At 39.9% G+C, this 21,169-nt stretch overlaps 1 protein-coding gene across 5 annotated transcripts in view; it reads right to left on the bottom strand.

Annotated features, from left to right (window-relative positions):
• adamts3 (ADAM metallopeptidase with thrombospondin type 1 motif, 3) overlaps window positions 1–4,422 on the bottom strand; it is a 176,959-nt gene extending 172,537 nt beyond the window's left edge. For 4 of the 5 annotated variants that reach the window (XM_039803991.1, XM_039803993.1, XM_039803992.1 and 1 more), the window contains exons 1-2: window positions 4,046–4,422; window positions 3,676–3,697 (exon numbers count right to left, since the gene is read on the bottom strand). In XM_039803991.1, coding sequence (XP_039659925.1) covers window positions 3,676–3,697; window positions 4,046–4,105 — 82 coding nt within the window. In that variant the 5' untranslated portion in view covers window positions 4,106–4,422. The remainder of the gene's footprint in view (window positions 1–3,675; window positions 3,698–4,045) is intronic. The other variant, XM_039803994.1, reaches the window with a different exon arrangement.
• Between the last annotated feature and the right edge of the window lie 16,747 nt (window positions 4,423–21,169).

The raw sequence follows: 21,169 nt of genomic DNA, 5'->3' as shown, positions 1-21,169 counted from the left end.
AAAATCTTTGGTTTGGTTTTGGTTGGAAAAAAATGTAGAATGAATATTGAAACCTTGTAATTATCTTTTAGGTTTTGACTAAAAGACATTCAAACAGGTGTCAATGGTGAAACTCAAATTACAAGTCTGAGGAAACGGCATACTCTACAAATCATAGTGTGCTCGTTCTGGACAAAAAAAACATGCATTTGAGTAGCCTTTGAGAAAAGAACATGCCAATCCGATGATAATACTGATAAAATGACACACATTAAGATGTGAGGGATGGCAGCAGCTTTATCACACTGGCTTTGTAAAGTTAACAGAGATAAGCAGACATAGAGCATCTTCGTTATATCTCCTCAACCGAAGCGAACTGCGGGCACGTGTCCGGTTTTGAACATGCATAAATATCAAGGGCCTGTTTTATACGGCAAATACCTCCCAGTTACATCACGCTATAGCTTTACTCTCTCTGCAAACATGAATGACACCGTGTTAGTCGTTTGATACTGATATGTAAAAATCTTGTGCAACATGTGGAAGGCTGATGTAAGTTTAGACAGAGTCATGTATATTTCCCAGCGGTTTGCTATTTTTGCAGTAACACTGTTGTGACAAATCTTTAAATGATGTAAAGGTTATAGAGCCATACGTCAAAGAGGAGCCAAGAATTAGTTCTGTTCATGAGTATTTGAATAGTAGGGTTTCGCTTAAGGCCCAGGTCTCAAGAGCCATTTCTTCTCCTGAGAACAGGAAAAAAAAAGCCCATTTCTGTACATTCTACTATAATTTTTTCAGACCTACAACGCAGGTGCATTTGGATTTGGATTCAAATCATATCAAAGTAAGAGTTCAGTTTATTTGTTATAATCCTTAAGACTTTCATAAAATTAAACAATAGCCATTGAATCCATTTACACAGTAATAATCTCTCTAGTTTTTACTGGTAGTGGCTGAGTCTGCTATTGCCACGCTGGACTTAGTTTGAGGGATTCATCAAAAAAGCATCTACAAAACAAGACAACAGTCATTGCTATGGATCATTTTTAACTACTACTTTTGTAGTAGCGCAGGATTAAATCAGATTGTCGTTATTTCTCTCCAACCTCTTTACTAAAACAAAGCAAGTTTGTTTGGTTTTTCTAAAACTGATACAGCAGCTGCACTTGTATTTCTGATAAAGTACCTGCTGAAGGAGTGATTACTATAGCACCAAGCCACACTTTGGGGATTTTAACACCCCAAAACTAGCCTGGCATTGCCAGACTAGTCTGGAACCTCTCAGTTCATTAAAATATTTTACGACCAAATGATCTATAAAAAGGTTTAGGCCAGCTCGTTGAAATTAAAAAGAGAATTTTCTTTCATTTGCAGTGCTGTTGTTTTAAGTGTTAAGGGCATAAAACCTCAAAAGAGAGCCTGACATTTTAAGGAACACTTACTTTGAATAGACCCTAAACGCTTCGGTATGCAGCACCAATTGGGAGATTTTCTCTTCAGTGAATATGTAAGATTTACTGAAGTGAAAATATTGAATGATGAATTAGAATCCATTATTTTGTAAAAAAGAGAGTGCAAAGAGTGCAAATGGTCTCTTTCGCTGTTAAAATACGACTTTCGAACTGAAAAACCCAAATGTTGGAGGTGTACAAGGTCACATTTTAAATGTGAAGCTCAATCAATCGGCCACAACTATGAGTGATGGATCTCGAGGTTTCTGCCTAATAGGAAGTTTTTCCTCAACACTGTCGCACCAAATGCTTCCTCATGGGAAACTGTTGGGTCTTTTTAAATTACAGTGTGGTCTAGACATACTCTATCAGTAAGTGTCTTGAGATAACTCTTGTTATGAATTGAATTGAAGGATGAAACACGATCAGTGAACTCAGCAAGACCAGAACCAATTTCTGGTCCACTTATTCTATTATTCTAAAAGGTAATGCACTTCAATGCATCTTTAGAGTACCTCTCTTTGTCTCTATTCAAAGTGATGCATTGAGTCAAAGTATAAAGGCAAGGCTGGAAAGTAGAAAAGTTTCATTGGAAACTTTTTCACTTTCTCCATTGACGTCCATGGTTACAGAGGTCAATAACATACCATTTAATGACAATTAAAACAAATCATTCATAATTCAAATATGAAACATGAAAAAGCCACATCATTGAGAGTTTTTACACTGAGTATAACTCAATGTAGTACAGAAGTACGGATTAACTAGATTGCACAATCGCTACATGAAATGGTCGAGATTAACTGGATAGCCTGATGCAGGTTTCAGTTCTGTTAGACGATCCGACAAGCACTTTGTGGGAAGAATACTCAGTCCTTCAGGTTTGCAATTAGGAATATGACAAAAAGGGGCAACTTAACGAGTAAACTTAAACTTAACTCATGCAGGAGTATTTTTGTATACTTATCCCAAACTTCTCTTACTTTTTTCCGTTTAGTTTACACGTACATGTTCCAAGTCGGATTCACGAAACTCTCTTCAAACCACTTGTTTCAACCTGATGAATGCCACATGTTCATGAGGAGGTGCTCGTTCATAAGATGTGATCATTAGCATAATCAACGCCCCTGCTTCATGTTCTTCTCCATTTGTGGGAAGGTTTGGCTCACAAAAATGAGGAAAAAGAACTTTGTGGAGAACAAATACAGCATCAGTATTTGTATTATGAGACCCAAAAGAATCACATTGTAAATGTTAGCGCTGTACTGTGACTGAAATAAAAGGGAAATCTTTCGCCATGAAGTTGATAAAAAAAAAAAAAAAAAAACGTGCGCAGTCAAGGTGACATGACAGTAACAGATGAGAGAGTATTATACAGTAGCTGATGGTACACTGCAACTTCCATAAAGACCCGAAAGTTGTCTGCTAAGCCATATACTGTACATAAATTCTTGTGATAAATATGCCAATATAATGTTAAAATCTTAATCACAAACTCATTCCGTTTAGTGTGAAGAACAGCAGATTGTTCATGATGTGAATTTTGTTTAATATCCAAGAGATTGTTGAATGTGACAAGTTGAACCACTTGGGAACAAAATGTGTTGGTAGAAGTGAACTTGAACTTGTAAAAGAAGGAAAGTCGGAGCTGAACATTTAAGAGAAACCACATTAAATGGGTGCAATAACTGATTTACTAGGCTGATAATGGGCAAAAGAAGAGCCGACAGTGGCAGACTAACAAGCAAAACTCCATCACAGTCCAACTGGCAGCTGTCATCTCGCTGTGCCAGGGCCCTTGAGGAGCTCAGAAGATAACGGCGGGTGTAAAAGGATCCTACGTGGACGCTGTTGCAGCTCACTTGTTTCTTAACCACAGAATGGATAACAGATGTGCAGGATTTAGAAGTGGAATTTTCTTTCCTGTATAACAAAGCCCTTGAAGCAGTTTGCTCATGTAATATATGTGTGTGTGTGTGTGTGTGTGTGTGTGTGTGTGTGTGTGTGTGTGTGTGTGTGTGTGTGTGTGTGTGTGTGTGTGTGTGTGTTTAGGGGGAATGGTGGGGTGGTAGCAGAGGGTATAAGAGGAGGAGGGAGAGTGTATCACAGAGCTCCTCACACACAAACTCCCCTTCCACTTTGATCTCAGTGCACCAAGGTTGTTCTGCTGAGTTTCCCTTCTGCTTTCTCACAACTTACATCTAACTATGAACAAGATGAAGAGAAAATAAACAGGACTTACCCTCTCTATCTACTTCACCAGCCTGTAAGAGGGAGAGGGGTGGGAAAAAACTCGTTAAATGCGGTAAAAGCAAGAAGGAAATCATAATTTGACAGTGTGAGATGTCCAACAGCCACATAAGGTGCTTGTAAAAACAAAAATGCCTCTATTTTACACGTCTTATATAACAGGCTAAAGTCATGCGTGTGCAGTGTCAATATGGACTTCACAGTGCAAGCAGTGTGCGCATTCATACAGCCACATTTAAAAGATTGGAGAACGTTTTAAAAACCTGTGTGGGCTACAGCTGCTTTAATTTCATATTAACGGGAGAAGCAAAAGAGTTCAGCAACCGTTGGAGAGCCAAATGTGAAGCGGTGCAGACACTTACCTTGTCAGCTGAAGTCAACGCAAATCCTAGGAGTAGTAACGCTAGTGACAGGACAGCCATCACGAGTCTTTTAGTGATAAAGAAATAACTTTATCGCACCGTCAAATTAAAATAAGGACCAAAAATCGGAAGAAAACTCTCTACGCAATTGCGGCTCATTCAACAGTTATCAAAGTGGATGTGCAGCCTCTGTTTTAGTTCATAAGAATAAAAACACTTCTAAAAGTTTCATTAACGCAGGAGTGAGGCGAGTTGCGACACTTTGTCAGTCAGTCAGTGTATTTTTTCTGTTGGACTGAAAGTTTCTAGAAAGTTTTTGGTTTTTTTTTGTTGGTGGAAGTTAGTAGGACATCCCCTCTGCCGCTGGCCGGACAGAGCTGCAGTGTGAAGCTCTTGCAACCTGGCACTTGGCTCCCCTGGCTAATAAACGGCGAAGACCAACCCTGAGTGACGTCACTCCGCCCTGTCCTCGAGCCTCAAACACAAGGAGGGACAGGGAAGGAGGGGGAGAGCCCCATCTCCCCTAACCTGATCCCAGGACAGGATGAGACATAACATTAATGCCGGTAACTTTATTATAACCCAAATATAGCATAATAAGCAGTGGTGAAAAGTAAAACAATATTTAAGATCAGATAAGATGTAGTTTAACTAGGCTGTCTGTCTGTTTATATTTGACCATTTTCAAAGCGCAAACAAATAAGCTAAACTAAATAAAATATCTTTTCTGTTTTGAATATTTCAATGTTATGGATAAGGAAATCTGATTTGATCTGTAAAATATGAAATTTCAATTGTCAAATTTTCACCATGCGTGTTTATATATATATATATATGTTATATATCTTTTTTGTGCACTTTATAGGTTTATAAAGTGAAAAAGCCCAAAGTCCACCCCAAAGGGACTTGCCATCTCCAACAGAAAACACTGTTCACAAACTGCTCCAAACAGCTCTGTTGTAGTCCAGCCTTTACTTCCGTGACGAACGTGCGTCACTTTGTAACACGTTATAATGCTCGCCTAGCTGCTAGCATGGCATGCCCTCATACTCTGCAACTGACTAGCTAGCAGTACTTACTGTGCATGTGCGACTCCAAACAAAGATGGTACAGAAGTGAGCTTCCTCACTCTGTAGCTAAAACAGAGAGTTCAACACACAGGGTGAAAAGAGGAGCTGCAGCAATGTGCAGTACAACAAATATATGGTGTTTTCTGAAAATTAAACCACATAAACATATTCTGGTACAACCTTTAAATACAATTATGAAACTGAAAATGAGCATAATATGAGCACTTTAACTTCCAATTCATGAACTGAGAACAAGAATGGTTGGGTCAGAGGGCAGGGGGAACAATACCATAATAAAAAATGTCCTGACATTATTGAAGAGGAATAGAGAAAAGGTACTGAAACCTAAAGTCATTCATTAAATCCAAAACTAAAACTAGCACCAGTACAAATACCACACTCCTACTCTAACAGCCGTTCGTTTGAACCTCAGGTACGTTTATTGCCTCTTTTTTTTTGGGCTCGTTGTGACCCCTTAAACTCAGTCTACCTTGGTCTACCTCTCATCGAGCGCAGATTATTGCCTCAGTTTAGAGACTAGTCGTGAGCAGTTCAGCCAAAGAATGGTTTTTATTTCTCAGATTATTTCATTTGATGGATTTTTAGAGGCCTGAAAAGGGGAAAGTATTCAATATTTCACCAGAAAAATTAGGTTATCGTTATTACATTTCTTTTGCAGCCATGGTTCACATAAAAACAGAATACAAAAATACAACATCAAGGACACATCAACACAATAAATCACAGAGCTAGAGCATGGAAATTGAGATTCATACCAAGTACACATGCACAAGAGTGCAAATGTGCAAGGGAAGTGCACGGAATGCAGTCAGTAAAAAGCAACAATTAAATTAAATTCTAAATAAATTAAACTTTTTTGTGTAACAGGTCATTTTTTCTTATTTCTGTAATATTCTTGAGACCCCTGGGTAGGGTCCCAACCCTAGTTCCTGTTAATACTGATAGTACTAGCAATAATAATTATAATGCCTACCCTTCCTCATCTGAACACATGGTGGGACAGGAGAACAAGGAGAAGCACTCAACTTCCACAACCCAAACTGATAAGGAAAAGAGGAGCGAATACTGGTAATACTAAGGCAATACAATTACTCCATGAAATAAACAGGAATCTCTATTAAAATCATACAGTTATACATTGATATATTAACTGAAACTACTTTTGATTTTGGAAGAAATTACAGTTTTGTTTCAAATAAGTTGCTTTTGTTTCATTATTTCTTTAATTTTGTCTTCAGCTATATTTCTTATGTATCTGACTGTGAGTCTTAAAATATTCCAACAAATACTTTTCACATGAACCGTTTGTTTGAGAGCAGCAGAGTTCCTCTCTCAGCTGACTGAAAAGCTCCAGAAGGCAATGGATGCATGTAAAATCAGGTTAGGTTTGCAATAATATGAACTGTAGTCTGCCTCATTACTGACTGCACATCATCGACTTCCCTACCTCTTTCCCCATGTTAGGGCTCTCTCAGGTAGAAATGCCATGACATCAAAAAAAAAAAGGTTCAGTGAGAGCGTTTGAATATTATTACAGAAATTCGGGGCTCGGGGGCACCTCCGGCTGGAGCAGCAGAGATGTGAGTAAAACTTTGGGTGGAATACATTCGCCTAAATGTCTCCATCGACTTAAAAGAAGGCAAATGGTTTAAGCCCAACGCTTTTTAAATATCAATAACATTTATGAATATTGGAGGCTTCACACAAACGTGGACACGTGCTGTTAAAAACACCTCCTACCTGCAAACAAATTCAGCATGGCAGCAGGTAGTTGTGGAGTGATCTGGTTTGATTGCAGCAGGTGCCTGCTGAGAGGAAATATTCATGTACCACCAGAACAATCTAAAACACTCCACTATAAGAATAAGTCCTATAACGATGTGTTCTGCAGAAAATTGGCTGCAGTGACAAGTGACTGAGACTCTGTACATGGGCTCAACCAGGTAAGCTACCAAGGCGCCCCCTCTGTGGTATCCTTGAGCAACATATATCACCTGTACACTGAACCAGCTAACCATGAACCCCCACCAGAGGGTAAAGCAGTACTGGCCTTTCTGGAGGGCTAGTAAAATACAGGATGTATAGAAATAGCTCCTTTTTATTTATTTATTTATTTATTTTAGAAATAGGCGTTTTTTAATGTTTAACCTCTGCACTTCTTACTATTGATGCTTGAGTATGATCTGAAGACGAACTTTTCACTGTCAATAACTCAGGGGGGCATTACTCCAAAATGTTGCAGCAGCTTTTATACCTCCTGGACAAAGTTGAACTCCACTCTAAAGAAATCTCTCTGATTTCTTAAAGGACCACACCGACTTATTGGGACTTTAGCTTATTCCCCGTATCCCCCAGAGTTAGATAAGTCCATACATACCCTTCTCATCTCCATGCGTGTCGTAACTCTATCTGACGCACCCACCGCTAGCCTAGCTTAGCCCAGATCCTGGACGTAGCCGGCTCCATCTAGCCTACTGCTCCCAATAAGTGACAAAATAACGCCAACATTTTCCTATTTACATGTTGTGATTTGGGAACTATATTCTCAGAAGGTGAAGCACTGCTACTTCTGCTACTTGGACAGAGTGATTTGCTCGCAGCACCTGAGAAGCCCCATGGATAGGAGCAGAGAGTAACAACGGTGCTTTTCAGGTGCTGCGAGCAAATCACTCCGACCATGTAGCAGAAGTTGCAGTCTAGCAGTAGGCTAGATGGACCCGGTTACCTCCAGGATCTGGGCTAAGCTAGGCTAGCGGTGGGGGCGTCAGACAGTTACGACAAGCACAGAGATGAGAAGGGTATGTATGGTCTTATCTAACTCTGGGGGATACGGTGAATAAGCTAAAATCCCAATAACTCGTCGTGTTCCTTCAACATTAGAAGAAAGCAGATAGAGAGGCATATACAACTCACCATCATTTTACTATCCACAGGAGAACATGCAATATATTTCAAGGCACAGTTGAGAATTGATCTGTTTTGACTGTTTAAACTCAAGAGATGAAGTTATCAAAACGGTCCAAAAACTGAGAGGCCTCACAGGGAGCACTGAGATCTGAGCCTCTCTATCAACTTTTAATTACACATATTTCTACAGCACTGTGTCAGTGCTGGAGAACATCTGGCTGCACCCATATTATATTGGTACAGTGGGGGAAAACGAAAGATTTTAATTAAACCAATCACAATCTTCTTGGACGGCTATAAGCCCTGGATGCAGTGACAGTGCCAAATAGATCGAAGAGCGAAGATAGCGGAAGTGGAGGAGAATTTAGTCTGAAATAGGCGACCAATGGCTTATACCAAGAGTCTACATCCAGTGAGTCAGACTACATATACAGTTACTACTGTAGACTTGAGACTTGGACTTGAGTGTTGTTTAAGGCCCACACACACACAGCACAACAACAGCAGTCATGCAGAACCATATCATGTCACGCTGTTCGAGATGGAGCTAATAAAAAAAAAACTTGGTTGCAATCCGTGTCAGATGATAATTTTGAGGGATGTCAGGTTGCGCTTTTCAAGATACCTTGAACCTCCTGAGCGTACAGGAATTTAAGTCACAAAAATAAAGACCTGAGAGGCTTAGAAACAAAGCTTAAATATTTAACCAATAGGCCTATGCAATGTAAGGACGATTAACAGATTTAAAAAGAAAATGTTCAAATGTCATTTCAATGATCAGCACTTAGGCAGCTGAAAGACTTGCTCCGACTTTGGAATCCAGCTCTATGAACTTCATTTAAACTTAATTTGAATGTGTACTTAAGAAATGTTTTACATTAAAATATAATGATGTTAAAATAAGGCTCATATCAATATAAACGTATATTAACGGACACTATTTTAACAAGCTCTGGCCAAGTTCTAACCCAGACTTCTAGACATGTTTTGGCAAGCCTCAGATTCACCTGTTCGCTGTTGACAAAGCATAACAAGAAAATACAACAAATTCCTTTTCCAGGTTTGGTGTTTTCCCCTTGTGGTTTATAGCGAGATAATAACCTGTCAAATGAGATGGAGCCCTGAAACGCTGTGTGAGTTTGTATCACATATGGAAGACACATGATCATATATCACTGCTTTTATTGGGCACAACGAAAGGGCTGGTAGAGGTCTGTGTCAAGACATTCTGTTCTCTCTCTCTCTCTCTCTCTCTTTCTTTCTCTCTCTCTCTATCTCTCTCATTCTGCTGCAGGATTCAATAAATTATGTGATAAGTTAGAGGGAAAAATAACAAGCCTTGCGTCGTCATTGGCGTCATTGTTTGTGTCTGTGATTGAGTTTGCTTCGTGGGTTCCCAGACCCGCCTCAGCTGGACTGTAGGTGAGCTGCCTGCAGATAAGGAAACCTAATTAACTGGCACATCTGCACACCTCATGGCCTTGTTGCCGTGGGGTAGAAAAGGCCAGACAGGCAGGGAAAGGTGATAGAAACTAGGTGACAGCGTTGGGAAGAGGCTAGGCGAGGGGAAAATAAATGAGGGGTCAGGGGGTCTGGACTTAAAAGTAAGGGATATAGAAAAACAGAGATATGAGGGCAGCTGGGAGGAGAGAGTGATTTTTTTTAAGGAGTCAAGGTTTGTTAGTTTATCAACATCCTGTTCATCCTTGACCCGCCGCAGAGACACGGACCCTCTGACTTCCTTCATCTGGCCTCGGAGTCCAACATCTGGTCTTCCTTGCAACCACAGATCCAGATAAATAAGTTGCTGTTACAATTGGCAGTGAATCACATGAGGCAAATTGAAAACAGGCCTGTGCAACAAAATTGGATTTCTATGCAGAGAGTGTGATACAAGATTTTACTCAAGAGGTTACAGGGAAAGATTTTATATTTCATGCAGGTTTTTGGGAAGTATATCGCTTGAGAGAACAGATGTTTTCTGCTTACATAGGTGTGGTAACAACCACACTTTCACACATTGTCTATCACTCCTGTAAATCATGCACTGTGGGACAAATTAAATTAGTCCTGTATAGTTTCACTGTAAAAAAATAAATAAAAGTAATTAAAGAAGTCTCAAAAGATTGTGGTGTCATTACATTTTTTATGGGCTCAAAACAACAGCAGGGCCCCCTCTATTTCCTGTTTTGTCATTTTGTTGCTATAAAACTCCCTTCCTACTCTCGTGAACTCCTTCATTTTTGTCATTTACATTTTGTGTCGGAAAGTGACTAAGTACGTCTACTCAAGTACTGTGTATAGGTACAATTTCTCTGAGTATTTTCATCTTCTGCTACTTACTTCGGAGAGACAAATGTGTTTCTGTTGTAGAAGCAGCATAGATGAGTTCGCCAGATATTTACAAGAAGCAGACAAAGAAAAACAAAAATTATATTCGTGGTGAGAACCCATTGTTTCAAAAGTCTTTAATTGCAGCCTGTGCATGCCTTGGGTTTGGGCAACTGGTACTCAGTCAAAGAAAATGAATACGTAGCTCTAGCACATGAGTGTAATTTGTATAATTTTCCGAGTGAGAGTAATCCCCATGGGAGGACAGAGCCATCAATGAGTCCAGAAAGAGGGGAACGGCTAACCTAATTACAAGACGTAGGTATGCGCTTTGAAAGTTGGTTTCTCTAAAACGACAACTATTGCCGCGTTCTAACAAAGCTGACCCCCACTTGCATTATAAAAGGGGGCAAGCTGGGCCATTTCAGAGAAGGCATCTGGATTGTTTTCTTTTCTCTCTTTCACGCTTTGTCCTGAGACACAAAAACGCCCCGACACAATGACTTCTGACGTCTAACAGCGAAGTTATCTAGGTGGTGAGCCGAGCAGATGCCCCCATGGGGTCAGCGCTGAGTTTTGTCCCCCAGTGTCACCACAACAGAGGTTAGGCAGGGCAATAAAATTCTTCAGTGCTAAAAAGGAAGCATTCCAGCTGAGGGAGGGGAGCGCTGGGATCTGACATAATTTAAAACATGGTTGTCATATTCTGAATGGGAGCCCCCCCGCCCCCTCCTCCTCAGTGGAAACCATTTATTTTTGGGCTGTTTTGTTTTCTGCAGCTCTTACTTAAGCATGAGCGCTGCTAAATAGGTTTATCCGGGAACTGGAGAAAAACATTTAAACTAAGGGCACAAGGGTGACTGTAGGTAGTGTGTTACAATATGCATATGAATGGAGGAATGAAAGGTTATTATTATAGATTAAGAGAAGGTTTTCTCTCTGGTCAACAGTCAAAAACAAGACAAACACATGCTTAGAAAAGAAATACACATACATTTGTCTTCAATAATTATTCTATTTAACCTCCACAGACAACAACAGAGTCTGGTTGAGGCTGAGTTAGAAGATGTATGGAATATATTATTTAAAAATGATTAAATTCGTTCATCATTTAAAATCAATTTTCCATTAGCATGTAAGCTTTCAGTTTGAGGTTTCAGCCCTGCAGATCACTTAAGGTTTCTCGTGCACAGATTCAGAAAGCTTTCAAAGGTCAGTGGAAATGGTTCAGGCACGAACTGATTGCTTCGTTAGTTGCTTTAACATATCAACAATTTAATTTTGTCTTCTTCTAAATCTAATCAGTGCAAATGTTCTGGCCATGGTTATTTCTGTTTTTTTTAATAGTGTTTTTTTGTAGTGTATAATGTTTTTAAACTACTAGTTTTTTTGTTTTTGTTTTTTTAGCACATTCTGTATATTTATACAGTGCCTTGCGAAAGTATTCGGCCCCCTTGAACTTTTCGACCTTTTGCCACATTTCAGGCCTCAAACATAAAGATATAAAACTGTAATTTTTTGTGAAGAATCAACAACAAGTGGGACACAATCATGAAGTGGAATGAAATTTATTGGATATTTCAAACCTTTTAAACAAATAAAAACTGAAATATTGGGGCGTGCAAAATTATTCAGCCCCCTTAAGTTAATACTTTGTAGCGCCACCTTTTGCTGCGATTACAGCTGTAAGTCGCTTGGGGTATGTCTCTATCAGTTTTGCACATCGAGAGACTGACATTTTTGCCCATTCCTCCTTGCAAAACAGCTCGAGCTCAGTGAGGTTGGATGGAGAGCGTTTGTGAACAGCAGTTTTCAGTTCTTTCCACAGATTATCGATTGGATTCAGGTCTGGACTTTGACTTGGCCATTCTAACACCTGGATATGTTTATTTGTGAACCATTCCATTGTAGATTTTGCTTTATGTTTTGGATCATTGTCTTGTTGGAAGACAAATCTCCGTCCCAGTCTCAGGTCTTTTGCAGACTCCATCAGGTTTTCTTCCAGAATGGTCCTGTATTTGGCTCCATCCATCTTCCCATCAATTTTAACCATCTTCCCTGTCCCTGCTGAAGAAAAGCAGGCCCAAACCATGATGCTGCCACCACCATGTTTGACAGTGGGGATGGTGTGTTCAGGGTGATGAGCTGTGTTGCTTTTACGCCAAACATAACGTTTTGCATTGTTGCCCAAAAGTTCGATTTTGGTTTCATCTGACCACAGCACCTTCTTCCACATGTTTGGTGTGTCTCCCAGGTGGCTTTTGGCAAACTTTAAACGACACTTTTTATGGATATCTTTAAGAAATGGCTTTCTTCTTGCCACTCTTCCATAAAGGCCAGATTTGTGCAGTATACGACTGATTGTTGTCCTATGGACAGAGTCTCCCACCTCAGCTGTAGATCTCTGCAGTTCATCCAGAGTGATCATGGGCCTCTTGGCTGCATCTCTGATCAGTCTTCTCATTGTATGAGCTGAAAGTTTAGAGGGACGGCCGGGTCTTCATAGATTTGCAGTGGTCTGATACTCCTTCCATTTCAATATTATCGCTTGCACAGTGCTCCTTGGGATGTTTAAAGCTTGGGAAATCTTTTCGTATCCAAATCCGGCTTTAAACTTCTCCACAACAGTATCTCGGACCTGCCTGGTGTGTTCCTTGTTCTTCATGATGCTCTCTGCGCTTTACACGGACCTCTGAGACTATCACAGAGCAGGTGCATTTATACGGAGACTTGATTACACACAGCTAGATTCTATTTATCATCATTAGTTATTTAGGTCAACATTGGATCATTCAAAGATCCTCACTGAACTTCTGGAGAGAGTTTGCTGCACTGAAAGTAAAGGGGCTGAATAATTTTGCACGCCCACTTTTTCAGTTTTTTATTTGTTAAAAAAGTTTGAAATAGCCAATGAATTTCGTTCCACTTCATAATTGGCACCCACTTGTTGTTGATTCTTCACAAAAAAATACAGTTTTATATCTTTATGTTTGAGGCCTGAAATGTGTCAAAAGGTCGAAACGTTCAAGGGGGCCGAATACTTTCGCAAGGCACTGTAGATAGCTTTTGGTATTGCAATGCATGTTTGTTCCATCACATTTGGTCTGTTCTGGTTGCCTTTCAATTGTAACTTCTTTGCTGAGGTTCAAAGTAAATTTATTTTTTTGAATATCTACAGTTGGGTGGATGAAAACCATGTGAGGTGATCAAAATCTCCAGAACATCGACAATAAATGGACCTTGTAGTGAGAATGTTTTCTCACTTGCGTTTTCCAAAGTCAAGAATTGAACATCAGCTTTTAATCTCATGACTACTCCAACTGCTAAAGAAGATCTTGGGATATGATCAAAAGCTCAAGAACAGCTGTTAAATGGACCTTGTGGTAAGATTATTTGCTCAACTTTACTGTCCCTAAAAGGGAAACATGTCGAGGAGCTGGGCAAAACGCACACAGACTAAACACTGGATACTAAAACGTTATAAAATACATAAAATGTATAAAAACAAGTAGACATGAAAAACTACCACATACGATTACATTAGTTACAGGACATACTAAAAAAATGACTTAATTAAATCCTGGGGTACATCCAACCCAATCATCATCACCGTTGTATGAAAGATGGTTGTGAATCCTCGTGCTTCAGAATGCAAACCTAAATGCATTTCAGTTCTTTCCTTTCTATTTATTTAAGAGGCCTCTAAAAGCCCAAATGTGTGCAATTGGGCTACTGGATGACATTTGTCTGCACTGCACTTTAAACCAACTGTGTCAAAAGAGAATCTCTGATAGCAGGCTTTAGCCAATAATCCAACGAGCCCTGGGTTTTTGTTTGGCTTGATTGATGTTTACTAGCAAATTTGGGTTTTGTCGACTCAAAAGCACATTATTACTTCTTTTTTTTATAATGCATAATGCATCATGTTACAGATTCCGTGTATTGATACCAAATACAAATCAACACATATATTATGATGTATAATATTGAAATTAGCTCCACCTTTACCAGCTGCTAGATTTAACTGACGTACACAATAATGTATTACTTATTACAATCCAGTGAAATAATATGCTTCTGAAATGGGCCATTCTGCCTAATGAGTACTTTTTTTTTTTAAACCAAGAATTTATTGAAGTTTTTGTACATTTTACAGACAAAAACGGTACAAGGCACATAACATAAAACAGAAAAAAGACCAAGGATCAAATGTAGTAGCTGTAGTATCCACAGTCACAAGTCCGTTCATCCATAGGTGTATGCTTACATGAAAAACATACCGCCGTTGTTTATCTAATGAGTACTTTTTGAGTACTTGTTCCACCACTAAAAAATACGATTTTTTTTACTGAGTCGGGGCCTCAGCAGGTGTCTTAACATTAATTTGCACTTGTCCCATTAGATTAGAAATTGGATCTCTCAGCACATGGGAATGCAACCCTGCATTCCTCGATTCCCACCATCCCTCTGCTGTTTCTAAGGAAACGGAACCAGCAGAGCCTCTGATGCTCTGTGAATTTCAACAACCCTCAGCAGCAGAGAATTTCATGCAACCCTGGATGAGGCAGCAGCCCACACAAAGACTTGCTGACCAGGAACATCCTCATATGTGACTGCATTTAGCTCAGAAACGGTACTCACTGTTTTCTGCCTCCACATCTATACTTATTAATGCTCGTTGGGTTCAGTGAGGCCGGGCAGTGAGGTTGGGGAGGCATTTCCTTTATGGAAATTTCTATCAAACTGATACCAGAGTGGGTGCATGCATGCGTAGTTCTTGAGCACTTGAATCTGACCTGTGGCGATTTCCTGCATGTCTTCTCCCTCTCTCTCCCCTCTGATATCTAAGATGTCCAAGTGATTAAAAGGCGTTAATGCCCCCAAAAAATAATCATGAAAAAAAACAATTGATGCTAGAGTGATGTCAAAATGCCTCTCAAGACCAACTATGAAATCAGGAATCAGTGAGGCCAGAGGGGCCAGCAAAAGCTTATAGCTACTTATGCTATTCTGTCAAGCTTTCTAAGATAGCACTAAATGTATGCAGATTATGATAACAGATTTAACACTTGTTATGGGTGGTAATGAGAAAATTACTTTAAAATGCCTTATTCAAAGCTGTATTCTTAATTCGATGTTTGAATTCCCTTATTAATTCCTGTTTTCAAAATTGCATTTCCAAATGCTATTTTTTTCTTAGTAATTCATTCATGTATTTTTAAATTATGCATTTATTTACCATTCTAAAGTTTAACTTCTAAAAATCTTTTTATAGTTCCTCTATTTAAAGCTATTGTGCGTAGTGTCTGTTGCCCCCATGAGGAATTCTAAGTAATGACAACAAAACTGTCAATATGATACAAGCCTTACGTGATCGCGCACCCCCCCACCCCTCCTACAGGCAATTGCTAGTAGCCGAGGAGGACACGGAGGATTAAAAAAACATGATGGACTCAGAAAATGTAATTATCTTCACTCGAGTTTCTGCGTGGGAAAGTCACTGGACGACACAATCTTCTGAACACAGCCATGCTGAGAAATACAGAGAGTTGTGTGCAGCTGATAGTTAAAATGGCACTATGCAGTTTTGGCGATTTCTTCGCTGTTTTCGCTTTTTGCTTGCAGGTTTCTCTATAGAGCTCCCCCTACAGTTTCAGAATAGATATTTGGCAGCTCCTATGTTTACTTGTGTCTGACTCCTTGCTCGGTCGGTCTGCCGTTTCCTCTTTCTCTGTTCCTCCGACAATGCTATCCTAGCTTTCTGCTTTTTTTTTACCGGCTCAGCCATGACAATAGTGTGAAAAACTCCATCGCTACCTTGTTAGCCAGTTCCTGAATGGGCGTATGTGTGCAGTGCCGTGAAGCAATTTGTTACATTGCGAGACCTGATATCACGCGATACTTCCTGACGCTTAGGCTGGCGGCTTGCTGGCCAAAAGTTGCAAGGGTGGGTGGTTTTCCACTCACAGGTGCTAGGGGGAAGCGAGACGACCACCATTCAACTCGAAAAAAGTCATATAACCATTCCAATGACTCCGAAGCTGTTAAATTAAGCAAAAAAAAACTGCATACTTCCCCTTTAATAAGCTTTGTAGCACCTCATTTGGCAATGGCTTAAATGTAACGGACGTTTATTAATATCAAAACGTTACGCGCTAAAACTTTAATGTTGGATTAATGAATGAATTTGAAAACCAATTTTTTTTATTATTTTCTAATGTACATTTAAATAAAGAAATGCTCTATTTCAATTCCCATGTCCCTGGAGGTCTTTTGGGCTTTTGTGATGCGCTCCAGTTTTTAAGAGCAGCCTCTGGCCACTACCATGTGCAAACTCACTAATGAGGACTAACACAGGTGGTTAAAATTAACCTTGTTTATTGCAGTGCAGGACTACTCCGAATGTTTTCCCTGTCGTATGAAATGAATAAATGCTGAAATAATGGAGGGAAAAATGTCATCGTGTAGAGGAACATCAACATGTTTTAGTCTTTAAAAAGCATTTTGTTTCTTTGTTTGTTTGTACCAAAGGAAATATGTGAAGTCAGATTTATTTAGTATAATCATTCCATAAAGTGCAATGCCGAAGTATTTTTAGCTTTCTCCTGCCCCCATTTATTTTTGCATCAGAAGCTCCAGCTTTTTATTCAGCTGCAGGGTTGCATCCCAAACCTCGTACAATATGCTCAATTAAACTTACAGAGACATACTATCTCATGAAAAATGTTGGGGTGGGTTAACATCATTCATACAAGGGACCGTTCGGTATTGGATGGAATGGACCACCGGAGGAAAATAGGGGAGGGTCATGTGTTTTTATTCTTTGTTGATGGGAGGGTCATCCAATTTCTTTTAGTCTAGAGGGGAGGGTCACCCAACTTTTGTGAGAAGAGCACAATTTCAAAGTGGCTTGTTTGGTGCGTATTTATCCATGTAGCTCTCTCAGTCTCGGCTGCTATCGCCAGCAGATGGGTCCCTAACTGTTTAGTCAGCCAGACCTGTAGCTTAGAGACCGTGGGATTTCCCAAACTGAATAAATCCCGCTCACATCTCGCACATATAAACACAAAATTGCTTTGCTAGCTCAATCGTGTTGTAAATAAGACATCTGCTGAAAAAATTATTTTATTCATTAGCATGATTGCCGTACTGTTTAGTTCAAAAACATCCAAAACACGTATGAAAACATAGCTGACCAGAAGCAAGCTTTTATTTTGAAAAGCCGAAACTCACGCTGCTGATAGCACCAGCCAACCAGTGTTGAATTACCCAGTGTGCTTTGTTGAATGGTCTCAATGTTTTATTTCATGTGAATACTAGTTTACTAGATGAGTAACTTAGTATTTGAAGTAAGGTAGGAAGTGTGCATTTAGTTTCCATGCTTATTGTGTTTCCACAACAATGTTAGTGAGTAAATCTACTGAAATGGCCACCACACCATAACAGAGGAGTGTGATGCATCAGATGAGAATGCAGAAGTTTAGCCATGCATGTTTTGGCTGTAAAAATAGAATGGGAATTTGTACATCTTTGCCAAGCTCAAATCAGTACAATAAATTGTTAGAGAGGGTCATCTTTTTTCTCCCAATCATTCTGCAGGGTCATCCAAAATGTATTGCTGATTAGTGTTGACGAACTGACCGAAGAGCCGGTTAATTAACCCGACTCGTGTCACTGAACCGGGAGAATCGAGTGCCATACGTAAATGAACCGACTCACTCCTGTTTTTTCTTGCACTTCATTCGTGCCTTTGTCGTGTAGCTGGTATTCTTCTGCTACTGTGTGTGTAGTAATCTAGCTCATTAGCGCCTCCACTGGAGTGTTGGTGGTAGAATCAATCAGGAAATGAGCTACCTAGACTGCGCACCAGGCTACTGAACGAGACCGAATGTAACCGTGCAACCGGCCTGCCCGCTCGAGTCTAATGTAACCGTGCAACCGGCCGGCCCGCTCGAGTCTAATGTAATCAAGCGGTGTCTTGGTTCTTGGCAAGTTTGAGTTATTAACCAAGCCTTGTTTCTGGTGCATCTTAGAGGATTGTGTTCATGGCAATTCACACAATATCTATGGGGTACATAGTACAGTACATCACATAAAAATACACGTCATGTTATTTTGGTAGTTATGTTAAGTTAAATGTTAGAGAAGTGAATGTTGCTACGTGGTAGGTAGGCTAGGCTGTCACGGGGAGACCGCGCACCAGGCTACTGAAGGAGACCGTAAAGACCGTAACCGAAGGTACTGCATGAGTCTATATTCAAACGGGTGTCTAGGTTCTCGGCAAGTTTGAGTTATCAACCGATCCCAGAAGCCTTTATTTCTAGTGCATCTTAGATGATTGTGTACATACAAATTCATAGACTACATTATCGATGGATATCACATACAAATGCACATCATGTTATCTTAGTAGTTATGTTAAGTTAAATGTTTGTTACGTGATAGGTAGGCTGTCACCAAGAGACCGCGCACCAGGCTACTGAACAAGACCGTAACCGTGCCTAATGCATGAGTCATGTAATCAAACAGGTGTCTAGGTTCTCGGCAAGTTTGAGTTATCAACCAATAGCAGAAGCTATGAAAATGTCTCGTGCATTTTAGAATTGTGTTCGTGGAAATTCTTAGGCTACATTACCAAGGGGAAATGATTAAATATCACATACAAATACACGTAATGTTATCTTGATAGTTATGTTAAGTTAAATGTTAGAAGTGAATGTTGCTACATGGTAGTTAGACTGTCATGAGGAGACCGCCCACCAGGCTACCGAATGTAACCGTGGCCAGTGCGTGAGTCTAGTGTCGGTCAGCATGAGTGTGTAAATAGTATGTTGAGACCGAATGTAACCGCAACCGCTCGAGTCTTCCACGGTGTCTTGGTTCCTGGCGGGGGAACACGAACCGGTGACCAAATCTATTAACTCGGTAGGCCAACCAGCGACCGTCCGGTTGAACCGACTCACGTAAAAGAGTCGGTTGTCCCATCACTATTGCTGATGAAGGGAGGGTCAGGTCTATTTTGACTAAAGGTCCCAAAACTCATGTGATGGCCCCTTAAATAAATGACGAACAGTCCCTAAGTTACATTTATAAAGTTTTACGTCAAGTTGGAATATTTTTGTATATTAATTCTAAGTCAATTGACTACAGGTGTTATTCACAGTGAGAACTATGCCTCCAGAAAGACAGATACAAAGATTCATCACTTAACTTTGCAGCTCTGCAGAACATTTTAGCTTTTAGCTCATTGTTTTGACTTATGGCACATGTTCTGTGTGGTTCAATGTTGTTGCACCATCAACCCTTTTTCCAACAGCAACTGCAGCTGTTTTGAGCTGACACACTCAGATACAAATCCACTGAGCATTCCCTGCAGTGTTCAGCATCAATAAACAGATAGAAAGTAGTACATCTAAATATATTTTTCTAACGAGTTGGTGGAAAAGGGAGAGTGAATTTTAAAACTCAGAATGAATGATAATGTTGCTCTTTTTCCTCTGGATTCCTCTAAATAGGAAATTGCTTGCTAACACATTAGCCATGGGAAGTTTGTTTACAGTGAACATTTCAGAGCAATTGGTCTGCCATCTTGCTGTGGAGTTCATCTGCCCCCTATTGGCCAAAGTTCAATTAATGCAGCTTTAATGTAAGTATGCTGTTTCAGAGAAGTGCTGGAACAGGCAAAAACAACCATAACTTATTATTTACCAGTGTTAAAACAAATACCTCAATCTGTAGCTGTGTCAATGAAAATGTACATCACTCACATCGGTTTAAATTAAATGTGGCAAAAAAAAAAAGTCTATCACTTAAAAACTAAAAACCCTTCAAATATCAACCATGTTTCATCTTAAGTAAGTGGACTTTTCTTACCTTTGTTGACTTAATGTGAAATATGATTCCAGTACATTTTTGTATCTGTTAACCCAGTTTAGATTTCCGGTTTCATTAGCTTGTCTTGTCAGAAAATATTTCCTGATGATTTGTTATTTTGGACAGACATATCTAAGACATACCTCCTGCTGTCAATCAGTGGCTTTTGTTTTTGCAGGTTTTTTGCAGGGCACAGTCATCTCTTACTTCCTCTCCTGTGCCACACAAACCACTGAAACAATGGTAAAGAATGAGAGTGGAGCAGCCCACTCTCAACCCCCTGTCTCCTTCTGCTTTCATTGGTCTCACTTCCACAGAAGACGCCTGGGGGAAAGAGCCATAAACTGTGCCCAAACTGTGAAGGAGTTGAATTAGTGGCCCCCATATGGAGTTAGAAGTAGGTCATGTTGCCTTGTCAGATTGTTTTACACATCACCTTGTTAAACAGAAGATGAAAAAGACTACCACCCAAGCATTAGTCATCTTCTTAAGCCACTGTGTTGTGCATTTTTTCTCCTACTGTATAACACGTCTGCAGATGAGGGTCGACAAGGCAGTTAAACTCAGTTTTTTTTCTGTCAGAAAGTCTTTGTAAGCCTGATGGGGTTGAGGAAGTGTATATTAAAGCTGAACCACTATAATAATGTTCCTACTGCACACGTGGACTGTGCCACAAGGCAGCATAGTGAACACATTGGATTTTCATGGTGTAATTATGGGCACAATCAGGTTTTCACTTATGAATGTATGAATGGAAGATCTATTGGTCAATACTGCTCAATCAAAACAAGTGGTAGGACACAGTACTAGGGATGCACGATATATTGTTTTAACAATACGTGCAATGTCAAGTCAGATAACTCAAACACGTCATGTAACAACTTTTTTTTCCTGCTTCATACATACACACACAAAATGCACA

The sequence above is a fragment of the Perca fluviatilis genome, chromosome 6 (assembly GCF_010015445.1).
Source record: "Perca fluviatilis chromosome 6, GENO_Pfluv_1.0, whole genome shotgun sequence".
Classification (NCBI taxonomy): Eukaryota; Metazoa; Chordata; class Actinopteri; order Perciformes; family Percidae; genus Perca; species Perca fluviatilis.
This window is presented reverse-complemented; position numbering and strand designations above follow the sequence as displayed.